This window comes from Blennius ocellaris (genome assembly GCF_963422515.1).
Source record: "Blennius ocellaris genome assembly, chromosome: 9".
In the NCBI taxonomy this organism is placed as follows: domain Eukaryota; kingdom Metazoa; phylum Chordata; class Actinopteri; order Blenniiformes; family Blenniidae; genus Blennius; species Blennius ocellaris.
In genome coordinates this window covers 9,071,896-9,098,344 of record NC_137658.1, presented here as the reverse complement: position 1 = coordinate 9,098,344, position 26,449 = coordinate 9,071,896, and the positions used below count along the sequence as shown (strand labels likewise).

Genomic DNA, 26,449 nt, shown 5'->3' with positions numbered 1-26,449 from the left:
GATTTGTTTGAGTGGAACCTTTTGTGACTGAGTGTGCTACAAGGATGTGGGGCGGAATCCGAAGACGATCCAGCGACGGCAGCTGGTTTAGTGCCTTTCTCTTCTCTTTGCTGCTCTTCTGTGGGAGACAGGCTATGGCGGAACTGAGATATTCTATTCCAGAGGAAATGAAAGAGGGAACTTTTGTTGGAAATGTTGCGAAGGATCTTGGTGTAGACAAATCATCTTTCACTGATCGACGGTTCCGCGTTGTGTCTGGATCTAAAGACGCTTTCTTTGAGGTCAACCCGGACAAAGGTTCTCTGCAGGTCCGTAAAAAAATCGACAGAGAGGAATTGTGTCAGGGAAGCGGTGCATGTCAGATTGAGCTCAAAATTCTTGTCGAAAATCCTTTGGAAATACATTATGTCGTTGTGGAAATTACTGATGTGAATGATCACTCCCCCAGTTTCTCTGAAAGGGAACAATCATTTGAAATAGCGGAAAACACATCTCCGGGAACTCGGTTTGAACTACACGCAGCCCGAGATCCCGATGCTGGAATTAACTCCATCCGTACATATACAATAACGTCTAATGATCACTTCGACATTGAAAGTAGTCAGAGTGATGAGGACAAAATACCATTTTTAGTGTTGAAAAAATCCTTAGACAGAGAACAAAAAAATAAACATATGCTTTGTGTAACAGCACTAGATGGCGGTAAACCCCCGAGATCGGGGACATTGAATGTTTCCATTATTGTTATTGATATTAATGATAATCGTCCGAATTTTAGCCATAATTCCTATCAAGTGGAAGTATATGAAAATGTCTCAATTGGTACGACAATTACTGCAGTGAAAGCAATAGATCCAGACGAAGGGGCGAATGGTGACATAGAATACAGTTTCAGCAAAACACTCGCACGTAAAGTTTTTGAAATATTTGAATTAAATAGCGTAAGTGGACAAATCACACTTAAAGAAAAGTTGGATTTTGAGGACTCCGAAATGTATAAATTAGATGTACAAGCGTCCGACAAAGGAACGCCACCATTAACAAGCAGATCCAGAGTCATTGTTAAAATAAAAGATATTAATGATAATGCACCAGAAATAGAAGTCACATCCCTGTCGAACACAGTGTCCGAGGATTCAAAGCCAGGCACTATAATATCACTCATTAGTGTGACGGATAAAGACTCTGGTGTTAATGCAAAAATTATTTCAAGCATAACCGATGATATTCCTTTTGAGTTAAAACCTTCATACAAAGAAAACACATATTCAGTTGTAACAAAGGGAATTTTAGATCGAGAGAAGATGTCACATTATGAAATAACAGTTAAAGCAACGGATTGTGGCGAACCTCCCTTGTCCACTTACAAAACTCTGAACATTCAAATATCCGACGTCAATGACAACCGTCCAACATTCTTACAAAATCCATTTGAGTTTTATCTGGTAGAAAATAATATTGCTGGAAAATTTATATTTTCTGTTAGCGCAAATGACATCGATATTAATGAAAATGCAGCCATTTCATATGACATTGTAAGAGAAGGTAGTCAGGGTGACATTATGTCTTTCCTAAATGTGAATTCTGAGAGCGGACACATTACTGCATTGAAAAGTTTCGACTTTGAGACTCTGAAAACTTTCAAATTCCAAGTTTTAGCCACAGATTCAGGAACTCCGTCACAAAGCAGTAACGTCACAGTCAACGTGTTCATTCTGGATCAGAACGACAACGCTCCAGTCATCATGTATCCACTCAGCTCCAACGGCTCTGCTGAAGGTGTGGAGGAGATTCCCCGCAACGTCAACGCAGGACACTTGGTGACTAAAGTCAGAGCCTATGACGCTGATATAGGATATAACGGCTGGTTGTTGTTCTCACTGCAGGAAGTTACTGATCACAGTCTCTTTGGTTTGGACCGCTACACAGGACAGATCAGGACACTTCGTTCCTTCACAGAGACAGACGAGGCTGAACACAAACTGGTCATACTGGTCAAAGACAATGGGAATGTTTCATTGTCAGCAACAGCTACTGTGATTGTCAAACTGGTGGAGCCAAAAGAAGCTTTTGCAGCTTCTGACGTGAAAAGTGCAGCAACACTCGATGAGGAGGACGGTATCACATTTTACCTGATGATAACTTTGGGAGCAGTTTCTGTACTTTTCCTGATCAGCATTATAGTCTTGATTGCAATGCAATGCTCCAAATCAACAGACTATACTTCCAAATATCTCCAAGAGACCAATTATGACGGAACACTGTGTCACAGCATTCAGTACAGATCTGGAGACAAGCGTTACATGTTAGTTGGACCCAGGATGAGTATTGGATCTACCATTGTCCCTGGCAGCCATGCAAATACACTTGTGCTACCTGACAGAAGGAGAACCTCTGAAGAGGTAAGATAAGTAAATGTTGTGATTCACCATGCTATTAACACTTTAATAGTATTACAAACAAAACTGAAAAAAACAAACAAACAAGATATATACATTGAAGTCGTTTTCTGCTGTAGTGGATAATGATTCGCCGATCAACTCTGTGCGATGTTGCTGTCCATGGTTCTGGAATGCTCACGGGTTACTTTCCTTTATAAAAGTCTGAATGACATGACATTTACTGTGAGCAATGAGTACTGAAATTCACCGTATTTCAAAATGTATTGTTTTCCTCAAGCATGATCTTTGTTGCAGAACATGGTCACTTGGTGTCACTGTTTGTACATATATGTGTTTGTAGACAGAGCTGATGCTCCTCCGGTTAGTGGGATGAGTTTTCAGTTTTCACATTGGATAGCTCCCCGCGCACTCACAGTGGATTTTACAATTTTGATTTAACACTACTGGAAAGTGGACATACTACATTTTTTGTACATGCAATTCATCTCGCAATCAATATGGTATTTTGAATCAGAAGGACGTGTTTTTATCTCCTCGATATGAAGCAGAAACGAGCCGTATCGAAAGTGCAATGGCGGTGGGTCGCTTTCATTGTTTCTTCAATGTTACTGTGGAGCCGCACTTCAGCACAGATCAGATATTCAATCGCCGAGGAAGTTAAAGAAGGAACTGTCGTCGGGAACATTGCAAAGGATTTGGGCTTAGAGAAGAATACGTTAAAAGAGAGAGGATGTCGAGTGGTTGAAGGCTTGTTGGAGTCGTTTTTTCACGTAAACCAAAACGATGGATTATTATATGTTAATCGTATAATTGACAGGGAGGAGGTTTGTGAGCGGAGCAGCGTGTGCTTGATTAATCTGAAAACGGTGCTTGAAAATCCCCTTGAAATTCATTATGTGACCGTGGAGGTCCTGGATATAAACGATCATTCTCCTACCTTCCTAACAAAAGAGTCACATCTTGAAATATCCGAATCAGTTTTGCCAGGCTTGCGTCTCCAACTGCAGGCAGCGCAGGACCCTGATGTCGGTCAGTTTTCGGTGCAGGAGTATAAACTCAGTCCGAATGATCATTTTCGGTTGGAAGTCAAAGATCGCGGAAAAGATGGAAAAATCCCGACACTGGTTTTATTGAAGACGCTAGACAGGGAAACAAAGAGAATTCATAAATTGCTTCTTTCCGCTTTTGATGGAGGAAAACCAAGTAAATCGGGCACAACCATAATTATTGTTGATGTTTTAGATGTAAATGATAATATGCCCATCTTCAGTGAGGACGTATATTCAGTTAGTGTAGATGAAAACGCCCCCATTGGCACGACTATTATAAGAGTAAATGCGTCTGATTTAGACGAAGGAAGCAATGGTGATATTATATATTCTTTTGGAAGCAATGTGAACACCAGGATACGTGAACTTTTTCATGTTGACCCGAATACAGGCGAAATTATTATCGAAAATCTGTTAGACTTTGAATTAGAGGAAAGCTATGCAATTGATATCCAAGCATCCGATAAAGGACCAGCTCCTTTAAGGACAGACAAGATTGTGATGGTGAATATTGTTGACTTAAACGATAACATTCCCAAGATAGAAATCACATCGTTTTCAAAGACAATTCCAGAAAATGCAAGACTCGGAACCACCGTTGCCTTAATCAGTGTAGTTGATGAAGACTCGGGTCTGAACGGGAAAGTTATTTGCTCATTTATTGAAGATGTGCCTTTTACGCTATCACCTTCGACACAGGACAACATGTATTCCATAGTTACAAAATCAGTGCTCGACAGAGAAAAGCAAGCGACCTATGATGTTAGAATTATAGCAAAAGACGCAGGTATGCCGTCACTGTCTTCTGAGAAAAGTATTACTATTGCTGTGTCAGATGTGAACGACAACAGTCCAGTGTTTTCAGAGAGCCCTTACATATTTTATGTTACTGAAAACAACTCGCCCGGAGCCGTTTTATTTTCCGTGAGGGCATCAGATCGAGATGAGGGTGATAACGCTCGTATTTTATATCATATATTCAGAGGTGGGAAAGAGAGTGCTAAAATACAGTCAGTCAGTCTCAGCATCAATTCTGAAAACGGAGATATCTCGGCGATGAAAAGTTTCGACTTTGAGACTATTAAAACTTTCCAGTTCCAAGTTGTAGCCACAGATTCTGGAACTCCGCCACTCAGCAACAACGTCACAGTCAACGTGTTCATTCTGGATCAGAACGACAACGCTCCAGTCATCATGTATCCACCCAGCTCCAACGGCTCTGCTGAAGGTGTGGAGGAGATTCCCCGCAATGTCAACGCAGGACACTTGGTGACTAAAGTCAGAGCCTATGACGCTGATATAGGATATAACGGCTGGTTGTTGTTCTCACTGCAGGAAGTTACTGACCACAGCCTCTTTGGTTTGGACCGCTACACAGGACAGATCAGGACACTTCGTTCATTCACAGAGACAGACGAGGCTGAACACAAACTGGTCATACTGGTCAAAGACAACGGGAATGTTTCACTGTCAGCAACAGCTACTGTGATTGTCAAACTTGCGGAGCCCAAAGAGGCTTTTGCAGCTTCTGATGTGAAAAGTGCAGCAAAACTGGATGAGGAGGACAATGTCAGCTTTTATTTGATGATCACTTTGGGAGCAGTTTCTCTACTTTTCATTATCAGTATTATTGTACTGATTGCAATGCAGTGCTCCAAATCCACAGACTATACTTCTAAATATCTGCAAGAGACAAATTATGATGGAACACTGTGTCACAGCATTCAGTACAGATCTGGAGATAAACGTTACATGTTGGTTGGACCTAGAATGAGTATTGGATCTACTATAGTTCCTGGCAGCCATGCAAATACACTAGTGCTCCCTGATAGGAGAAGAGCTACTGAAGAGGTAAGACGTACAAGCAAACTATTCTTTCTATTTTCATAATCATGTGTGTGCAATGCATTGTGTTCTGGTATAAACTCACAACTTCAAAATGTACTACATGTGTGGGAGATACATTGTATCTTTGACTGAGAACTAAAGACATTATTTTAATATGGAAATGTTATTTTGAATGTTGCATGGAAATGTTTGAACTCTTGTTCAGACTCATCGTGACCGATGCCTAAAACTCTGCAGAATTGTTGGCGTGTTTGGAACTGTCTAAACTCAGTCCAAAATAGCATTGTGTAGTTTATTTACATCACGGTACTTCTTCCTACATAGCGCTGTATTAAGGCTGTTTGCGCTCTCCATGGTACTAAAACACGAATGTGCTTTTTTTTTTTTTTGCGAAATGTATTTGTTTGAGTAAAACCACAAAAATCAACAGATGTAATAAAGCGCTCCTCTATTAAAAATAGATTTCGGGATCATTTAAAAACACATTTAAAATTCATAAACTTTTATATAGCAGTACTTTGTTGTTGTAGTTTTTTCTCGTTATGAGGTGGACATTTTTCACACATTGGGTCATTGTGCATTGGCTACTACATATTGCTGCGGTGTATAGAAGAGCAACAGCTCGCTTGGTCTTGATTTTCAGTATGAATACAGACCGTGAAAGCGGGGCCTCAAGATCATTCTGATTTTGGGGTTTTAAGCAGGGGATGTGGGGGAAGTTATCACAGGGATTACTGACTTGTGGCGGCTAAGGGTTCATAGCGACGTGGTTTTTTGATCCTAAGATATCCGCTCTTCCTATTATTGCGAAGCAGAATTCACCAAGCGTTGGATTGTTCACCCACAAATAGGGAACATGAGCTGGTATTAGACCGCCGTTAGTTTAACCCTACTGATGATGTGTTGTTGCAATAGTAATCCTCATTCACTTGATGTCACTATAACACCAAATACCATTGTCAGTAGTTTCCGTCGTATTCATAAGACCCATCCCCTTTCTCTCATTGCCAGCTGAAAAACCCTTTTATTTGCTTAAAGCGCCAATATACGATAGCAGCGCATTAGAAACTCTGTTTTCTATATTGTTTGGATTGTGATATGCACTGGAAAGTTATACGTGGTAAAGAAGGATACATCTTTGAAATCCGTGACTGGCTGAAGGATTCCTTTTTTCACAATGGAACAAAGACGATGCCAAAGGTGGAGATCTCGAAGAAAATGGAGCGTATCTCTAATGATTTTGGTTCAACTTTGGAGCAACGTTTCAGCGCAATTAAAATATTCAATTTCTGAGGAAGTTCAAGAAGGAACTGTTGTTGGAAATATCGCTAAGGATTTGGGTCTTGACAAGGCGACATTGAAAGAGCGGAGGTACCGCATTGTCTACGGATCAACGGAGCCTCCATTCCGCGTAAATCAGAATGATGGTATATTGTATGTGAACCGAAAGCTTGACAGAGAGGAAATGTGCGACAGAAGCAAGGTTTGTCTTATCGATTTAAAAACAGTATTAGAAAACCCCCTGGAGGTCCACTACGTTGCGGTCGAAATAATAGACGTAAATGATCACGCACCACTATTCCCCGAAAACAAAAAGATTTTAGAGATTTTCGAATCTGCATTACCAGGAGCAAAATTTCAGTTACAAGCTGCACGCGATGCTGATAGTGGATCATTATCTATTCAGCAGTATAAGTTGAGTCACAGTGAACATTTTCGTCTCGAAGTTAAAGACCGCGGTGAGGACCGTAAAACACCAAGTTTAGTTCTCCAAAAGCCACTAGACAGAGAATCTGCCAAGACACATGTGCTGCTATTGACAGCCTTTGATGGAGGCAAACCTCCAAAGTCCGGCAACATGACTATCATTGTTAACGTTTCCGATGTGAATGATAACCCTCCTGTTTTTACTCAGGATTCATATAATGTCCGCTTGAGCGAAAATCCCCCTATTGGAATGACTGTTATCCAAGTAAATGCAACAGATTTGGATGAAGGTTCAAACGGAGAGGTAATATACTCTTTTGGTAATGATGTGGATGCACGGGCTCGCAAACATTTTGAATTGAATCAAGTGACAGGGGAACTGAGAGTAGTAGGGGTTATAGATTTTGAGGAAAGTGAGAGATATGAAATAGACATCCAAGCATCCGACAAGGGCGCAGCCACGTTGACAACAGACAAAACCGTAGTCATCAATATTGTGGACGTAAATGACAATGCACCTGAGATTGAAGTGACCTCATTTTCACATGCACTACCTGAAGATTCCAAACCTGGAACGACAGTAGCTTTGATTAGTGTAAAGGACTCTGATTCCGGTCTTAACGGGAAAGTGATGTGTTACGTGAGTCAGGATCTCCCTTTTTTACTCACGCCATCTTTACAAAATAACATGTATTCGCTAGTAACAAAGCAGTCTTTAGACCGAGAGCAACAATCTGAATATAATGTAACAATTAACGTAAAGGACGCAGGTGAACCCCCTTTATCATCGGAAAAAACTATAAAAATCATTGTGTCCGATGTGAATGACAACAGCCCACAATTCTCCGAAAATCCATATACATTTTACATAAGTGAGAATAATAGCCCAGGAGTGGCAATTCTATCAGTGACAGCTCGTGACGGTGATGACGGCAGTAATGCTCTAATTTCATATGATATCTTGAGGGAAAAGGCAGGACGAGCAAAGCTGACCTCTATTTTAAATGTAAATTCTGAAAATGGAGATATACTGGCGCTGAAAAGTTTCGACTTTGAAACTCTGAAAACTTTCCAGTTCCAAGTCATAGCTACAGATTCTGGAACTCCATCACTCAGCAACAACGTCACCGTCAACGTGTTCATTCTGGATCAGAACGACAACGCTCCAGTCATCATGTATCCACTCAGCTCCAATGGCTCTGCTGAAGGTGTGGAGGAGATTCCCCGCAACGTCAACGCAGGACACCTGGTGACAAAAGTCAGAGCCTATGACGCTGATATAGGATACAACGGCTGGTTGTTGTTCTCACTGCAGGAAGTTACTGACCACAGTCTCTTTGGTTTGGACCGCTACACAGGACAGATCAGGACACTTCGTTCATTCACAGAGACAGACGAGGCTGAACACAAACTGGTCATACTGGTCAAAGACAACGGGAATGTTTCACTGTCAGCAACAGCTACTGTGATTGTCAAACTTGTGGAGCCCAAAGAGGCTTTTGCAGCTTCTGATGTGAAAAGCGCAGCAACACACGACGAAAATGACAATGTGACTTTTTACCTAATAATAACTTTGGGATCAGTTTCTGTGCTTTTTCTGATCAGCATCATTGTACTAATCGCAATGCAGTGCTCCAAATCAACAGAGTATACGTCTAAATATCTACAAGAGACTAATTACGATGGGACACTGTGTCACAGCATTCAGTACAGATCTGGAGATAAACGATACATGCTGGTTGGACCTAGAATGAGTATTGGATCTACTATTGTCCCTGGAAGTCATGCTAATACACTTGTGCTACCGGATAGGAGGCGTCCATCTGGAGAGGTAAGACTATTTTTGAAGAAGACAACCGCAATGTGTTTTGTTTGCGATAGTAAATGTTGATTTGCTTCTGGGCTTGCAGCTTTGCGAAAGTCAAATTACTCAATCCTTAGTGCTGATTTATGTCCGTTTTTTCTGACCAGCTATTTTCGGTGTTGCGTTAAAAAACAGATTGTGATTATCATATGTTTCAGTGTGCCTTTTTTGGACCTATTAATTGATCTTTGCTTAACAACAACAACAACAACAACAACAACAACAACAACAACAACAATAATAATAATAATAATAATAATAATAATAATAATAATAATAATAATAATAATAATAATAATAATAATAATAATAATAATAATAATAATAATAATAATAATAATAATAATAATAATAATAATAATAATAATAATAGTACAAGTTCAGCCCAATTCATAGAGTCTCGTTTGTAAAGATAGTACACATCAAGATGATTTCAAGCTGTCTCATATTGCACCTGTTTTATGTATTACCAGTTTCAGCACTTGGTGTCAGTGCAGTTCAGTGTTTCAGTCTTTATTCTACGTCACGAGCTGCATTTGAACCAAGCAGTTCATTTCATTCATAGCTGTTCCGGTCGCTCATGACAAAAAAGATCGTGTTTTTGTTAAAGACAGATTGCTCAAAATCCGAACTGGTACCGCGCCAGCCCCGAGGCTCAAACACCGATGAAGCTTTGACAATTACATCTATTTAATGGACTATTGCGTTGTTTTTTCTTCACGACATGGAACAAAGAGGACGGAAACCCTTCAGGGAGCCACGGTGCTGGTTTTTCTTCCTGTTAGTTTGGAATGTTTTGTGGAGCGCTGCTTCGGCACAAATCAGATATTCCTTGTATGAGGAGGGTCAGGAAGGAACCGTCGTCGGGAATATAGCGAAGGATTTGGGGCTAGACAAGGGCGCACTCAAAAACAGAGGATATCGCATCGTTACAGGATCATCCGAGCCACCATTTCAAGTGAATGAAAATGATGGTAACCTGTACCTTAAACGAAGGATAGACAGAGAGGAGGTTTGTGAACGTGCCAGTCCCTGCTTGATCAACCTGAAAACAATGTTAGAAAACCCACTAGAAATTCACTACGTGGCCGTTGAAATACTTGATATAAATGATCATTCACCCGTTTTTCCCGAAAAAGAGAAACGCCTTGAAATATCCGAATCGGCTTTACCGGGAGCGAGATTTCAACTACAGGCTGCGCGAGATCCAGATGTTGGCCAGTTTTCCATCCAGCAATATAAACTCAGCATTAATGAATATTTCAGAGTCGAAGTCAAAGATCGTGGTGACGACCGTAAAGTACCGTTTTTAATCCTACAAAAGCAGTTAGATCGAGAGACAGCCGCCAAACATAAACTGCGTCTAACAGCAACTGATGGCGGCAAGCCAGTGAAATCTGGCGATATAGAAATCATTGTAGATGTAATTGATGTTAACGACAATTCACCTGTATTTATCAAAGATTTGTATTCCACAACAATTAAAGAAAATGTGCCCGTGGGCACTATAGTAATTCAAGTAAATGCAAGTGATTTGGACCAGGGGGCAAACAGTGAGATTGTGTACTCATTTGGTAACGAAGTTGATTCAAAATTAGAGGAGCTATTTAGTATAGATGAAAACACGGGTGAAATTAAAGTAACCGGTGAAATTGATTTTGAGAAAAGCTCAACATATGAACTTGACATTCAGGCTTCTGATAGGGGGCAAGTACCTCTGACAACCGACAAAAGCGTGATTATAAAAGTTATTGACGTCAATGACAACGCACCTGATATAGAAGTGACTTCATTTTCCAGCTCCATCAAAGAAGATTCTAAAACAGGAACTACAGTGGCACTCATTAGTGTGAGTGATTTAGACTCTGGAACAAATGGCAAAGTAATTTGCACAATTAAAGAGGAAGTTCCTTTTACATTGTCTCCATCATTGCAAGAAAACATGTATGCCGTTGTAACCAAGTCACTGTTAGACAGGGAGAAATGTTTTCAATATGATGTGACAGTTATCGCAAAGGATACAGGTGACCCTTCCTATTCAACCGAGAAGAAAATAAGCGTCGTCGTATCTGATGTAAATGACAATATTCCTGAATTTGTGTTAACTCCATATACATTTTACATTACTGAGAATAACATTCAAGGAGCTGTGGTATTTTCGGTAAAAGCATTTGACCACGACGAAGGCGAAAATTCAGTTATTTCATATCATATTATGAGAGACACCAATAGTGGTAACACAGTGTCCTCGTTCCTAAACATAAACTCTGAAAACGGTGATATATTGGCGCTGAAAAGCTTCGACTTTGAGACTCTGAAAACTTTCAAGTTCCAAGTTGTAGCCACAGATTCAGGAACGCCCTCACTTAGCAACAATGTTACAGTCAACGTGTTCATTCTGGATCAGAACGACAACGCGCCAGTCATCATATATCCACTCAGCTCCAACGGCTCTGCTGAAGGTGTGGAGGAGATTCCCCGCAACGTCAACGCAGGACACTTGGTGACTAAAGTCAGAGCCTATGACGCTGATATAGGATATAACGGCTGGTTGTTGTTCTCACTGCAAGAAGTTACTGACCACAGTCTCTTTGGTTTGGACCGCTACACAGGACAGATCAGGACACTTCGTTCCTTCACAGAGACAGACGAGGCTGAACACAAACTGGTCATACTGGTCAAAGACAATGGGAACGTTTCACTGTCAGCAACAGCTACTGTGATTGTCAAACTCGTGGAGCCCAAAGAGGCTTTTGCAGCTTCTGATGTGAAAAGTGCAGCAAAAATAGACGAGGAGGACAATGTCACCTTTTACCTGATGATTACTTTGGGATCCGTATCATTACTGTTTCTCATCAGTGTCATTGTGCTGATTGCAATGCAGTGCTCCAAATCCACGGATTACACATCTAAATATTTACAAGAGACAAATTATGACGGGACATTGTGTCACAGCATTCAGTACAGATCTGGAGATAAACGTTACATGTTAGTGGGACCGAGAATGAGTATTGGATCTACAATAGTCCCTGGAAGTCATGCAAATACACTGGTACTCCCTGACAGAAGAAGAACATCTGGGGAGGTAAGGCACATATAAATTACAAAATGACAGTGGAAAAAGTGCTCATTTAGTTTGTTCATGTAACAGCAAAGCTTTTGTAGTGGGTGTTTGGAATTGGCCTTCAAGATTAAATGTAAAAGTGCTCTATTTGTAAATTGTTTGGTGAGACAATCAGAAAAAAACAACAGTTTTTGTCGGACTTTCAGCCAATTCGGCTTAACGGTCGCTGTCCGTGGTGCTGAAAGTGTTTGCTTGGCCTTCTGATCAAAATGTTGGAAAACCAGTCTCTTAATTATTGCTATTAATTACAAAGTAATGGATTATGTTGTGTTTGGTATTTAACATAGAATTAGATTTTCTGTTTTGGTATTATTATTATTATTATTATTATTATTATTATTATTATTATTATTATTATTATTATTATTATTATTATTATTATTATTATTATTATTATTATTATTATTATTGTTATTGTTATTGTTATACGACGTATTTGCACTACAGTTAAGTAAAATGTGCCGTGGCTTACAGATATCTGCACTGAGACGAAAACTCGCGTGGTGGCAGTATGACATAAAAAGTCATCCTCTGACGATCATGATGTAACAGCATTGTGGTTCCACCCCTTCTCCACATTTTCCCTTCAGCATTAGCAGACCGAGGATTTTCCATTTTTTGTGAAGGTTCGGTTTTTCGTATTTTTCCGTATGAAAGCTGGGATTGACTATGTGCCTATAGCGATTTGGATTCAAATATTATGACGACAATACAGCCCGTGTGATTGTTTTATGATTTCTTGGGGACTGATAATGGAACAAGGAAAACGGCAGACAGGATGGCTGCGTGGACATGCGATCGGATGCTTTATGTTTGTGATTTTGTGGAGCGCTGCCTCAGCGCAACTAAGATACACAATTGCCGAAGAGGTCAGTGAAGGTACTGTTGTTGGAAACATAGCGAAAGACCTTGGATTAGACAAAAGCACTCTGAAGGACAGGAAATATCGGATTGTTACTAGTGATGCACATCCTCTGTTCAATGTAAACCACGAAGGTGTACTGTATGTCAGCCGGAAGATTGACCGAGAAGCGGTGTGCGCACAAAGCAGTTCCTGTGTGATGAATCTGAAAACTGTGCTAGAAAATCCTCTGGAAGTCCACTACATTGGAGTGGAAGTGCTTGACGTGAACGACCACTTTCCGTTCTTCCAGGAAGAAAAAACAACTCTGGATATTTCAGAGTCCGTGTTGCCCGGAGCCCGATTTCAATTAAAACCATCGCGAGATCCAGATAGTGGTCACTTTTCAGTGCAGCAATATAAACTCAGCCAAAACGATTATTTTCGCTTAGAAGTTAAAGATAAAGGCGAAGATGGTAAAATACCGATACTGATTGTTCAAAAACATCTAGACAGGGAGCTTGTCGAAAGCCATTCATTAGTACTGATTGCCTTGGACGGCGGTAAACCCCCGAAATCAGGAAATATGAACATTATAGTAAACGTTCTAGATGTTAACGATAATGCCCCAATTTTCACAAAAGATGTTTACTCGGTGACACTACAAGAAAATACTCCCGTAGACACATTAGTGATACAAGTGAATGCAACAGATTTCGATGATGGTCCAAATGGAGATGTAATATATTCATTCAGCAAAAGTATGAATCAAAATATATGGAATCTGTTTGATATAAAACCACTATCTGGGGAAATTATTGTGAAAGGTTTAATAGACTATGAGAAAAAAGATAGGTATGAAATAGAGATTCAGGCATCGGATAAAGGTATGGTTCCTCTTACAACAGAGAAAAGCGTGATTATTAAAATAATTGATGTAAATGATAACGTGCCTGAGATAGAGGTGACCTCATTTTCCAGTTCTATTGCTGAAGATTCCAGACCTGAAACTACAGTTGCTCTTATCAGTGTGAATGATTTAGACTCCGGGTTTAATGGAAAAGTCACTTGCTCGATAGGTGACGATGTTCATTTTGCTTTATCGCCATCTTTGCAAGAAAAACTATTTTCATTAGTGACCAAATCGCCACTGGACAGGGAGAAGCAGTCAGAATATCACCTGACAATAACTGCAAAAGATGCTGGCCAACCTCCGTTATCCTCTGAGAAGACAATAACTGTTTTGGTGTCAGATGTAAATGACAACAGTCCAGTGTTCTCTCGGAGCCCTTATATTTTTTATGTCAACGAGGCAAATATGCCAGGGATTTCTATGTTTGCAGTTAAAGCATCTGATCACGACGAAAACAATAATGCCATCATTAACTACAATATTTTAAGAAGTGGGAGTGGAGAAAATAAATTTGCTTCATTCCTTAACATAAACTCTGAAACCGGAGATATTGTGGCACTGAAAAGTTTCGACTTTGAGACTCTGAAAACTTTCCAGTTCCAAGTTGTTGCCACAGATTCAGGAACTCCTCCACTGAGCAGCAACGTCACAGTCATCGTGTTCATTCTGGATCAGAACGACAACGCTCCAGTCATCATGTATCCACTCAGCTCCAACGGCTCTGCTGAAGGTGTGGAGGAGATTCCCCGCAACGTCAACGCAGGACACTTGGTGACTAAAGTCAGAGCCTATGACGCTGATATAGGATATAACGGCTGGTTGTTGTTCTCACTGCAGGAAGTTACTGACCACAGCCTCTTTGGTTTGGACCGCTACACAGGACAGATCAGGACACTTCGTTCATTCACAGAGACAGACGAGGCTGAACACAAACTGGTCATACTGGTCAAAGACAATGGGAATGTTTCACTGTCAGCAACAGCTACTGTGATTGTCAAACTTGTGGAACCCAAAGAAGCTTTTGCAGCTTCTGATGTGAAAAGTGCAACAAACGTTGATGAGGAGGACAATGTCACATTTTATTTGATAATCACTTTGGGCGCAGTTTCTGTACTTTTTCTGATAAGCATCATCGTTCTAATTGCAATGCAGTGCTCCAAATCCACAGACTATACTTCAAAATATCTGCAAGAGACTAATTATGATGGAACACTGTGTCACAGCATTCAGTACAGATCAGGAGATAAACGTTACATGTTGGTTGGACCTAGAATGAGTATTGGATCTACTATAGTGCCTGGAAGTCATGCAAATACACTTGTGCTCCCTGACAGAAGGAGGGCATCTGAAGAGGTAAGGTATATTTAAATACATGTTTGTACAGTCTGCTCAATTTGCCGAACATGTTGTTGTTTGTACTAATCATGATAAAAGCCATCTCACCTCAGGAACATTTCGTGATTATACAATATCGATCAGATGTACTCATTGACAATTGAATATTGTGTGTATTTGCATCCACTGATACTGGTCAGGTAGAATCATGGTGTTGAAGTCTGTTGTCAGGTTTGGAGTTTCAGTTACTTCCCTGTACCTGGTTATTGTATTGCCCCTGCCTTCATTATTTAATCTAATCTAGAGGCTTGTTTGTTGGAAAGTACAAGATGGCCACTTGTATGAGTTCTTTATGTGAGACATGGTATGTACTTTATTCTTTTGTGATAAAAAATATATATATATATATATTTTCCAAATATATAGAGCTTTAGAAGCTGTTATTTTCCTGCAATATTTAAATGCATCTCTTGAAATTGTTGTATTCCAGATTTCTGTCGGTGATGCATTTTAAAAATCTTCTCAATATGTTTTCATGCCATTAAACCAGTTGAATTTTCAGCTGCACCATATGTGGTCGCAAGGTGTCAGTGCAATATTGAAATTCAACACCGCGGAGGCTTGTCTTCTTTGCGTTGCGGTTCCGCCTCCAGACAACTCTCATTTCAGGATTAACACAGCCTTTCAAGACGTTACTGCTTCCCTTAAAACACAAAGTAGCTGCTGTTATTTTGGACTACGCAATATTGGAATATTCCCTTGAAGGAATGTCCTCTTATTTCTCCAAGCCGGCTTTGCCATAGTGATGGATTAGCGATTATTTCGCATTTGACCATGGAACAAAGAAAATGCCAACGAGGATTGTTGGCTGGATGCGTTGTCGCTGCGTTATTGTGGAGTATCACCGAGGCACAATTGAGATATTCTATTTCAGAGGAAGTCAGTGAAGGAACTGTGGTTGGAAACGTAGCGAAAGATCTGGGATTGGACAAAAATACTCTGGAAAACAGGAGGTGCCGAACTGTTTCCAGTGATGTGAATCCCTTATTCAACATAAACCACGCCGATGGTTTTCTGTACGTGAGCCGGAAAATTGACCGAGAGGAGGTGTGCGCGCAAAGCAGCTCATGTGTGATGAATGTCAAGATTGTGCTCGAAAACCCGCTTGAGGTGCATTACGTAGACGTGGAAGTGCTCGATATTAATGATCATTCACCAACTTTCCCTGAGAAAGAAAAACGACTGGAGATTTCGGAGTCTGTCTTGCCTGGGGCGCGATTTCAGTTAAAGCCTGCACGGGATCCAGACAGCGGTCAGTTTTCAGTGCAGCAGTATAAACTAAGTCAAAGTGATCATTTTCGCTTAGAAGTCAGAGATAAAGGGGAAGATGGCAAAATACCAATACTAATTGTGAAAAAATCTTTAGACAGGGAAACTGCAAGGGGTCATTCTCTTAAAATGACGGCCCTCGATGGGGGTAAACCGGCTAAAACAGGATCTATCGACATTAAAATAAAGGTTTTGGACATTAATGACAATGCACCTGTTTTCTTGATGGAGGATTATTTAGCGAGGGTTGATGAAAATACTCCAGTGGGTGAAGTAGTAATACAAGTGAATGCAACGGATTTTGATGATGGGACTAATGGAGAAATAGTTTACTCATTTGGCAGCACCATGAATCCAAATATATTAAAGCTATTTGATATAAATTCTCTAACAGGTGAGTTGACTGTGAAAGGATTGTTAGATTATGAGGAGAAGGACAAATATGAAATTGAAATCGAGGCATCTGACAAAGGTACCGCTCCTCTGACCACAGAAAAAAGTGTGATCATAAAAATAGTTGACGTGAATGATAATGTACCTGAGATTGAGGTAACTTCCTTTTCAAGCTCGATCCCTGAAAATTCCAGACCTGGAACAACAGTTGCTCTAATCAGTGTGAATGACCTAGACTCTGGACTTAATGGAAAAGTCGTGTGTACTTTAAATGCAGATGTTCCATTCACTCTAACACCATCATTAAAAGATAACATGTTCTCTTTAGTGACCAAAGAACCTCTGGATCGAGAGAAACAGCCACAATATGATGTAACAATAACGGCAAAAGATGCCGGTGATCCTCCGTTAACATCCAGAAAGACCGTCAATGTTGTGCTGTCAGATATGAATGACAACAAACCGGAGTTTGAACAAAGCCCATATACTTTTTATATCACTGAAGCGAATGAACCAGGCGTATCTGTGTTCTCTGTCAAAGCGTTTGATCGTGATGTGAACGACAATGCGCTAATTTCATATCATGTTTACAGGGATGCAAATTTAGAAAATAAAATAGCATCATTTCTCAACATAAACTCAGAAAACGGGGATATTATGGCCCTCAGGAGTTTCGACTTTGAGGCTCTGAAAACTTTCCATTTCCAAGTTGTAGCCACAGATTCTGGGACTCCGCCACTAAGTAACAACGTCACAGTCAACGTATTCGTTCTGGATCAGAACGACAACGCTCCAGTCATCATGTATCCACTCAGCTCCAACGGCTCTGCTGAAGGTGTGGAGGAGATTCCCCGCAACGTCAACGCAGGACACTTGGTGACTAAAGTCAGAGCCTATGACGCTGATATAGGATATAACGGCTGGTTGTTGTTCTCACTGCAGGAAGTTACTGACCACAGCCTCTTTGGTTTGGACCGCTACACGGGACAGATCAGGACACTTCGTTCATTCACAGAGACAGACGAGGCTGAACACAAACTGGTCATACTGGTCAAAGACAATGGGAATGTTTCACTGTCAGCAACAGCCACTGTGACTATCAAACTTGTGGAGCCCAAAGAGGCTTTTGCAGCTTCTGATGTGAAAAGTGCAGCAAAAGTGGATGAGGAGGACAATGTCAGCTTTTATTTGATGATCACTTTGGGAGCAGTTTCTCTACTTTTCATTATCAGTATTATTGTACTGATCTCAATGCAGTGCTCCAAATCCACAGAGTATACATCTAAATATTTACAAGAGACAAACTATGATGGGACACTGTGTCACAGCATTCAGTACAGATCTGGAGATAAACGATACATGTTGGTTGGACCCAGGATGAGCATTGGATCTACTATAGTTCCTGGCAGCCATGCAAATACACTTGTGCTCCCTGATAGGCGAAGGACATCCGAAGAGGTAAGGCACTCTAAGATGAAGCTGTAATTTGCTGCTTTGATATAAACTGAAAGTTGTAGGCCACCGTCGCTGTCCATGGTCCTGGAAATTTAAACGAACATTCCATAGGCAAAGTTTATTATTTGCCTCATATTCATTCAATCAACTGTAATGTCGCTAGAGAAGTTGACATATGAAAATACTCCACACTTTACATTTGTGTGGCATTAGACGTTTTTCAAATATTCCATCATGAGTCACACAGCCATTAGTTGTACTCGTTTGTTATTTCATTATTATTATTTGTCATTTGTTTTTAAATAGTGGTCATTTGTGTTCGTCTCCACTCTTTAATGTTTTACATAATGCATTGTCGACATGTATGCATCGTCCACAATACAAACAATTCTTTACGCAGACAAACTTTCAGATCTTAACAATAACTAATGTAAATTAATCTAAGTATCTTGGATCCTATGCGGTTCTAGTCCATTTTAACGATTTTCCATTTTGATTAAAAATGAACTCGCTATTTAAAATATATATTTTTTGAATATCAAATAAAACGTACAAATGAAAGCTTACAAAATAAACACAAAACACTGACAGAATACATCATAAGCAAACTATATGAAAGATGTGGTCATACATCTAAATATCTGGTTGTTCGGTATTTAGATTGTTTTTGTTTGGCAGAATTTGGAGCTCCTTCTATTACGAACAATATTACAACTGGAATATTTTTTTCATTCTGTCAGACGGGTTTGAATGATCAGACATGAAAGCAAGGTGTAAGACTTTCATTTTTAAACAACACACAAAAATGTGAAATGTGCTTCATTGTGGCCGCATGGTGTCAGCGCAATATCAAACGTTACAAGCAAACAGAGGTGTCGTCATTTCTTTGTGGTTCGAGCTCTTTAAAACACTCGCTCGAATGCTAGCTCAGCTTTTTGAATGGCTGCTTGAGAGGATATTCCGGCTGCTGTTACTTTTGCAAAAGGGAAGGGGAAGGCTTTCATATTTCCAATCCTGCTTGTCTTCGTTGTGATGGATTGATCCTGGTTTTATATTTGACAATGGAACAAAGGAACTGCAAGCATCAAACGCTGGGATGTCTGGCTGGATGTGTTGTCGCTGTGCTGCTGTGCGGTGCCGTTTCGGCTCAAATAAGGTACTCGATTTCAGAGGAAGTTAAGGAAGGAACTGTGGTTGGAAACATAGCAAAAGATCTGGGACTGGATAAGGGCACTCTGAGAAACAGAAGATATCGGATTGTTTCCAGTGATGCAGATACGCTTTTCAATTTAATTGACGACGGAATTCTGTGCGTGAGCCGAAAGATTGATCGAGAGGAGGTGTGTGCGCAAAGTATTTCCTGCGTAATAAATGTGAAAACCGTGCTGGAAAACCCACTAGAGGTCCATTATATTGAGGTGGAAGTACTCGATATAAATGATCATTCGCCAATATTTCCAGAAAAGGATAAAAGACTGGAGATTTCAGAGTCCGTGTTACCCGGAGCAAGATTCCAGTTAAAACCCGCACTCGACCGTGATAGCGGTCAGTTTTCTGTGCAGCAATACAAACTAAACCAAAACGATAATTTTCGTTTGGAAGTTAAAGAAAAACGTGGTGATGGCAAAATACCAATATTGGTCATTAAAAAACCTTTGGACAGGGAAAATACTGGAAGTCATTCAATAATACTAACAGCGTTGGATGGAGGCAAGCCTCCTAAATCTGGAACTATGAACATTATTGTAAAAGTATTGGACGTTAACGACAATGTTCCAGTTTTTTCAAAAGATGTTTATTCCGCGACCCTCAATGAAAATGCTCCAATCGACACATCAGTTATACAAGTGAACGCGACTGATATGGATGAAGGTCCTAATGGGGAGATTATTTACTCATTTAGCAGTAGTATGAGTCAAAACATTCTGGATCTCTTCGACATCAATCCCATTACAGGCGAAGTAACAGTTAAAGGTGAGATAGACTATGAAACAAATGACGAATATGAAATCGAAATTCAGGCATCAGACCAAGGTATTGCTCCTCTGACAACGGAAAAAAGCGTCATTATTAAAATAGTGGATGCGAATGATAATGCACCCGAGATTGAAGTTACCTCATTTTCAAAATCAATACCTGAAGATTCCAGACCTGGAACTACAGTTGCTCTGATAAGTGTGAATGACTTAGACTCTGGACTTAATGGAAAGGTTATTTGTAACGTAAACGATGACGTCACGTTCACGTTAACTCCATCGTTAAAAGATAAAATGTTTTCATTAACGACCAAATCACCCCTGGACAGAGAAAAACGGTCAAATTATGTTTTGACAATTACGGCAAAGGATGCCGGTCAACCTCAGTTAACATCCGAAAAGACGATACATCTAATGGTATCAGATGTGAATGATAACAAACCACAGTTTTCCTTGAGCCCTTATACCTTCTATGTCACAGAGGGTAACAATCCCGGAGCGTCTGTGTTTTCGGTGAGCGCATCTGATATCGACGAGAATGACAATGCACGGATTTCATATCAAGTTAACAGAGATAATGGTGATGAAAATAAATTCACATCATTTCTAAACATAAACTCCGACAGTGGCGAAATTACTGCCCTGAAAAGTTTTGACTTTGAGAGTCGAAAAACTTTCCAGTTCCAAATTGTAGCCTCAGACTCAGGAACTCCGCCACTAAGCAACAACGTCACAGTCAACGTGTTCATTCTGGATAAGAACGACAACGCTCCAGTCATCATGTATCCACTCAGCTCCAACGGCTCTGCTGAAGGTGTGGAGGAGATTCCCCGCAACGTCAACGCAGGACACCTGGTGACTAAAGTCAGAGCCTATGACGCTGATATAGGATATAACGGCTGGTTGTTGTTTTCACTGCAGGAAGTTACTGACCACAGTCTCTTTGGTTTGGACCGCTACACAGGACAGATCAGGACACTGCGTTCCTTCACAGAGACAGACGAGGCTGAACACAAACTGGTCATAATGGTCAAGGACAATGGGAATGTTTCACTGTCAGCAACAGCCACTGTGATTGTCAAACTTGTGGAACCCAAAGAGGCTTTTGCAGCTTCTGACGTGAAAAGTGCAGCACTGGGCGATGAAGACAGTAATGTGACTTTTTACCTGATGATAACTTTGGGATCAGTTTCCTTACTTTTCCTCATCAGCGTCATTGTGCTTATTGCAATGCAATGCTCCAAATCCACAGACTATACGTCTAAATATCTACAAGAGACTAATTATGATGGAACATTATGTCACAGCATTCAGTACAGATCTGGAGATAAACGATACATGTTGGTTGGACCCAGGATGAGTATTGGATCGACTATAGTTCCTGGCAGCCATGCAAATACACTGGTACTGCCTGATAGGCGAAGGACATCTGAGGAGGTAAGATGCCGTTGAAATAAAATAATGTTCAAAAGTTAAGGTTTATTTTTGTTGTTGTTGTTGTTGTTGTTGTTTTTAACGTGTGCGCAAATCACTGTTCCCACTGTTGGTGAAAAGTCGCTGTCTTTGCAAAAAGCAAACTGCAGGCTATGATTACAGGCTATGATCGTTGCATTTTCGTGTGCTCTAACTGTTCGTTTTTACACTTGAGACAATGTGAGGAATTTCAATATTACTCACTCTCCTTTCCCTTGTGATTATTGAATTGTACAACACTGTCCGTGGTGTTGAAAGCGCCTTCTCTTAGCGTGTGTATCAGTTCTATCCCCATATACAACTGTACCAATATTCAGTTATCTTTCCATATTGAATATTTACATTGGACCCTTATTTTGGTGGGCTTTGATGAATCCAAACAAAAAAACCCAAGCACTACAAGGGCATTATGTTTACTCTTATATTATGGACTTCTGTGTTTTAATTCCACTGCAAATAATTTGGGAAGAAAAAAAACAACTTCACTGCCCATGTTGTTATATATATGTGATTCAGCTTAGGTGGTGATACGAATAATATTTAACGGGTATAACAGTATTCACAAAAACTGGAGTTTTGCAGTGGGAGCGTCATAAATTCATGGCTAGTATTTACTCAAGCAGTCATTGACAATGCTTTCTTCTTAATTATTTATTTATTTTCATGTCTGACGTTAAACCTGACATTATCTCTCATCTAATTAAAAAATCAAAAACAGGTAATTGGGCTGCGGGTTTTCATGAGCAGGAATAATTAAGAAACATGGGAAAAACTCTGTGAAACCAGGTCCCCTGAACTTGTTGGCTTCCATTCAGCCTCTGTCCTCGGTGCTGAAATTATTTCTGGACAATTATAAATGGGTTACTTATCACATGTAACTAAAACAAATATACATGTGTACACACGTAATTGAAACGATACAAGATTATGAAAGAAATAATACGTATTGCTTTCCCGGATTATAAAATTTGTCGAAGATACTGAACGGTGGCCTTGTTGATGGGTTTGATTTGAATAAATGTGGTATGTCCTGGTAGAGCCAAACCGATTATTGCTTTTCGGTATCAGCATACGGACAAATCATTTGTTTTACTTCAATGATAATATATGTTAGAATACAATATCACTGAAAATCAAATCCGGTCGCATGGTGTCAGTATAATATAGAAAGAGAGCAGCCAACGGGGTTATCATCAACGCTTTGTGGTTCCACCTTTTTTTTCCACCAGTCTCGCGTCAGTGTTGCTCAGTCGTATTGGATGATGTTTCTCCTGATGTGAAAATCTTGTTTGGTGTTATTTTTGCTCATGTAGGACGGCGGGGAAAGTCTCCGATATTTACAATCGCGGCTTTTATTTTTGTGATGGATTGGTGATTTTTTTTCTGATTTGACAATGGAACAAAGGGATTTCAAGCATCAAACGCGAGGATGTCTGGTTGGATGCGTTGTCGCTGTCCTGTTTTGGAGTGTGGCCACAGCTCAGAGGTACTCCATTTCAGAGGAAGTTAATGAAGGAACTGTGGTTGGAAACATTGCAAAAGATCTGGGACTGGACAAAGGCACTCTGAAAAACCGAAAGTATCGCATTGTGTCTGGTGATGCGCACCCTCATTTCCGCGTGAACCAAAACGACGGCATTCTGTACGTGAACCGGAAGATTGACAGAGAAGAAGTGTGCACGCAAAGCAGTTCATGTGTGATAAATCTGAAAACTGTGCTCGAAAACCCATTGGAGGTACATTATGTTGAAGTTGAAGTCCGAGATGTAAATGACCATTCACCCACATTTCCAGAAGAAGATAATACGCTGGAGATTTCAGAATCAGTGTTGCCCGGAGCGAGATTTCAACTAAAACCTGCACAAGATCTTGACAGCGGCCAGTTTTCCGTGCAGCAATATAAACTGAGCCAAAACGATCACTTTCGTTTAGAAGTTAAAGAAAAACGGGGTGATGGTAAAATACCAATATTAGTAATTCAAAAACCGCTAGACAGGGAAACTGCTGCAAGCCATTCTCTGATATTAACTGCAGTAGATGGGGGTAAACCACAGAAATCTGGAAATATAAGAATTCAAGTCCAGGTTTTAGACGTCAACGATAACGTACCAAGTTTTTCAAAAGATGTTTATTCCGTGAGCCTCAATGAAAATGCCCCAATTGGAACAACAGTCATACAAGTAAATGCAACAGATTTAGATGAGGGCCCTAACGGACATGTGGTATATTCTTTCGGTAAGAGTATGAATAAGAATATATTGAACATTTTTCAAATCAATCCTCTCACAGGACATATAATGGTTAACAATTTAATTGACTTTGAAGAGACTGACGAATTTGAACTTGAGATTCAGGCATCAGACAAAGGGCTCGCTCCTCTCACTACAGAAAAAAGCGTAATGATTAAGATAGTGGATGTGAATGATAATGCCCCTGAAATCGAGATTACATCTTTTTCCAGCTCGGTCTCAGAAGACTCCAGACCAGGAACAACAGTTGCTCTGATCAGTGTAAATGACTATGACTCTGATGTTAATGGACAAGTTATATGCAGTTTAAATGCAGATGTTCCATTCACTTTATCACCATCCCTGAAAGATAAAATGTTTTCTTTAGTGACCAAATCACATCTTGATAGGGAGATACAGTCAAAATATGACCTGACAATAACTGCAAAAGATGCAGGCCAACCTCCATTATCATCTGAGAAGACAATAAGTGTTGTGGTGTCAGATGTGAATGACAACAAACCAGAGTTTTCACTTAGCCCTTATACCTTTTATGTCATTGAGGGTAACAATCCAGGAGCGTCTGTGTTTTCAGTGACGGCATCTGATTGTGACGAGAGTGAAAATGCACGAATTTCATATCAAGTTATACGAGATGACGGTAATGAAAATAAATTCACATCATTTCTAAACATAAACTCGAACAATGGGGACATTCTTGCCCTAAAAAGTTTCGACTTTGAGACTCTGAAAACCTTCCATTTCCAAGTTTTGGCCACAGATTCAGGAACTCCGCCACTAAGTAACAATGTTACAGTCAACGTGTTCATTCTGGATCAGAACGACAACGCTCCAGTCATCATGTATCCACTCAGCTCCAACGGCTCTGCTGAAGGTGTGGAGGAGATTCCCCGCAACGTCAACGCAGGACATTTGGTGACTAAAGTCAGAGCCTATGACGCTGATATAGGATATAACGGCTGGTTGTTGTTCTCACTGCAGGAAGTTACTGACCACAGTCTCTTTGGTTTGGACCGCTACACGGGACAGATCAGGACACTTCGTTCTTTCACAGAGACAGACGAGGCTGAACACAAACTGGTCATACTGGTCAAAGACAATGGAAATGTTTCACTGTCAGCAACAGCTACTGTGATTGCCAAACTTGTGGAACCCAAAGAGGCGTTTGCAGCTTCTGACGTGAAAAGTTCAGCGCGGGATGATGATGATAATAATTTGATTATTTACCTCATGATAACTTTGGGCTCCGTTTCTGTGCTTTTCCTCATCAGTATCATAGTACTGATTGCAATGCAGTGCTCCAAATCCACAGACTATACATCTAAATATTTACAAGAAACAAACTATGATGGGACACTGTGTCACAGCATTCAGTACAGATCTGGAGATAAACGATACATGCTGGTTGGGCCCAGGATGAGTATTGGATCTACTATAGTTCCTGGCAGCCATGCAAATACACTGGTACTCCCTGACAGGCGAAGGACATCTGAAGAGGTAAGATGCCTTAAAAAAAAGTAAAATAATGTCGGACGTCAAGATTTTTTATTTTTTTTTAACATGTGTTGCTCATCACTGATTCGACTGTTTGCGAAAAGCCGCTGTGCAAACATCAACCAGTGCTGGCAGACATTTTACCGTTGATTTTCGGTCTGCTTTAACTTTCCGTTTTTAAATATCAATACAATACAATATAAGGATTTTAAGTGTTACTCATCATGTAACCAACACTTAGCTTTGATGATTAAGCTGTCTGTTGTGCTAATTGTCTTTTCACTGTGTGCATATTGTTTGCGTCCTAACATACAAATAACCTATTCATATTGTATATACATTTCTAAGTTTCATTTAGCTCGGATGAATACAAATTAAAAGGCCCAAGCACCTATGAGCGTTAGTTTACAGTTTCATCATCGATTCAAAGTTTTAATTCCAGACTAATAAACTCATTGACTCGATCTAATCAACCAGTCAATTGGCGATTGCTCCTTGTTAACGATTTATTCTTGCTTGACTTGAAACCTGAAATTGTCGTTCATCTCTTTCAAATATTTGTGCTGCGGGTTTTCCTGAACAGTTGCGGGATGATTAGGAAACGTAAGCAAACAGTATGAAATCAGATACCATTAACTAGTCGGCTTCAATCCAGCCACTGTCCGTGTTACGGACACTTGATTGAAACGATGCTGGTTTAATAAAGAAATGAAGATGATTTTGCATTTGTTCTACATGATTTACTGAATATACACAACGGTGCTCTTTTTGATATTGTTTTGAAGACATGCGGAGTTTCTTTCAACAAAAAAAATTACTAAAGCGGTTTTGAGGTTTCCATGAACACTGCTAATTCAAATACGACGCATTTTTTTCCATCATTGAAGTTGTGGGATCATATGCAATATATTTGAAAATCACATGCGGTCGCATGGTGTCAGTGTAATATAAAAAGAGAGCAGCCAACGGGCTTGTCGTCACCGCTTTGTGGTTCTAC

At 40.2% G+C, this 26,449-nt stretch overlaps 5 protein-coding genes across 5 annotated transcripts; all 5 read left to right on the top strand.

Moving 5' to 3' along the window:
- Positions 1 to 44: 44 nt before the first annotated feature.
- On the top strand, positions 45 to 9,547 carry LOC308134703 (protocadherin gamma-B5-like; the record flags this gene model as incomplete). Its single annotated transcript, XM_080502476.1, has 4 exons — positions 45 to 731; positions 7,164 to 7,271; positions 8,082 to 8,455; positions 9,481 to 9,547. The coding sequence occupies 4 exons, from the start codon at positions 45 to 47 to the stop codon at positions 9,545 to 9,547; spliced, it is 1,236 nt and encodes a 411-aa protein (XP_080358602.1).
- Positions 1,563 to 5,960, top strand: LOC308134603 (protocadherin alpha-8-like; the record flags this gene model as incomplete). Its single annotated transcript, XM_080502375.1, has 4 exons — positions 1,563 to 2,118; positions 2,218 to 2,402; positions 2,948 to 5,302; positions 5,943 to 5,960. 4 exons carry the CDS (start codon positions 1,563 to 1,565, stop codon positions 5,958 to 5,960), a joined length of 3,114 nt encoding a protein of 1,037 aa, XP_080358501.1.
- Positions 9,548 to 9,979: 432 nt separating the features above from the next.
- Positions 9,980 to 15,116, top strand: LOC308134702 (protocadherin alpha-8-like; the record flags this gene model as incomplete). Its single annotated transcript, XM_080502475.1, has 3 exons — positions 9,980 to 10,091; positions 10,469 to 10,869; positions 14,016 to 15,116. 3 exons carry the CDS (start codon positions 9,980 to 9,982, stop codon positions 15,114 to 15,116), a joined length of 1,614 nt encoding a protein of 537 aa, XP_080358601.1.
- An 801-nt stretch (positions 15,117 to 15,917) lies between these two features.
- Positions 15,918 to 21,893, top strand: LOC308134701 (protocadherin alpha-3-like; the record flags this gene model as incomplete). Its single annotated transcript, XM_080502474.1, has 3 exons — positions 15,918 to 17,240; positions 20,651 to 21,673; positions 21,885 to 21,893. 3 exons carry the CDS (start codon positions 15,918 to 15,920, stop codon positions 21,891 to 21,893), a joined length of 2,355 nt encoding a protein of 784 aa, XP_080358600.1.
- A 1,210-nt stretch (positions 21,894 to 23,103) lies between these two features.
- On the top strand, positions 23,104 to 25,479 carry LOC308134700 (protocadherin alpha-3-like; the record flags this gene model as incomplete). Its single annotated transcript, XM_080502473.1, has 1 exon — positions 23,104 to 25,479. One exon carries the CDS (start codon positions 23,104 to 23,106, stop codon positions 25,477 to 25,479), a length of 2,376 nt encoding a protein of 791 aa, XP_080358599.1.
- Between the last annotated feature and the right edge of the window lie 970 nt (positions 25,480 to 26,449).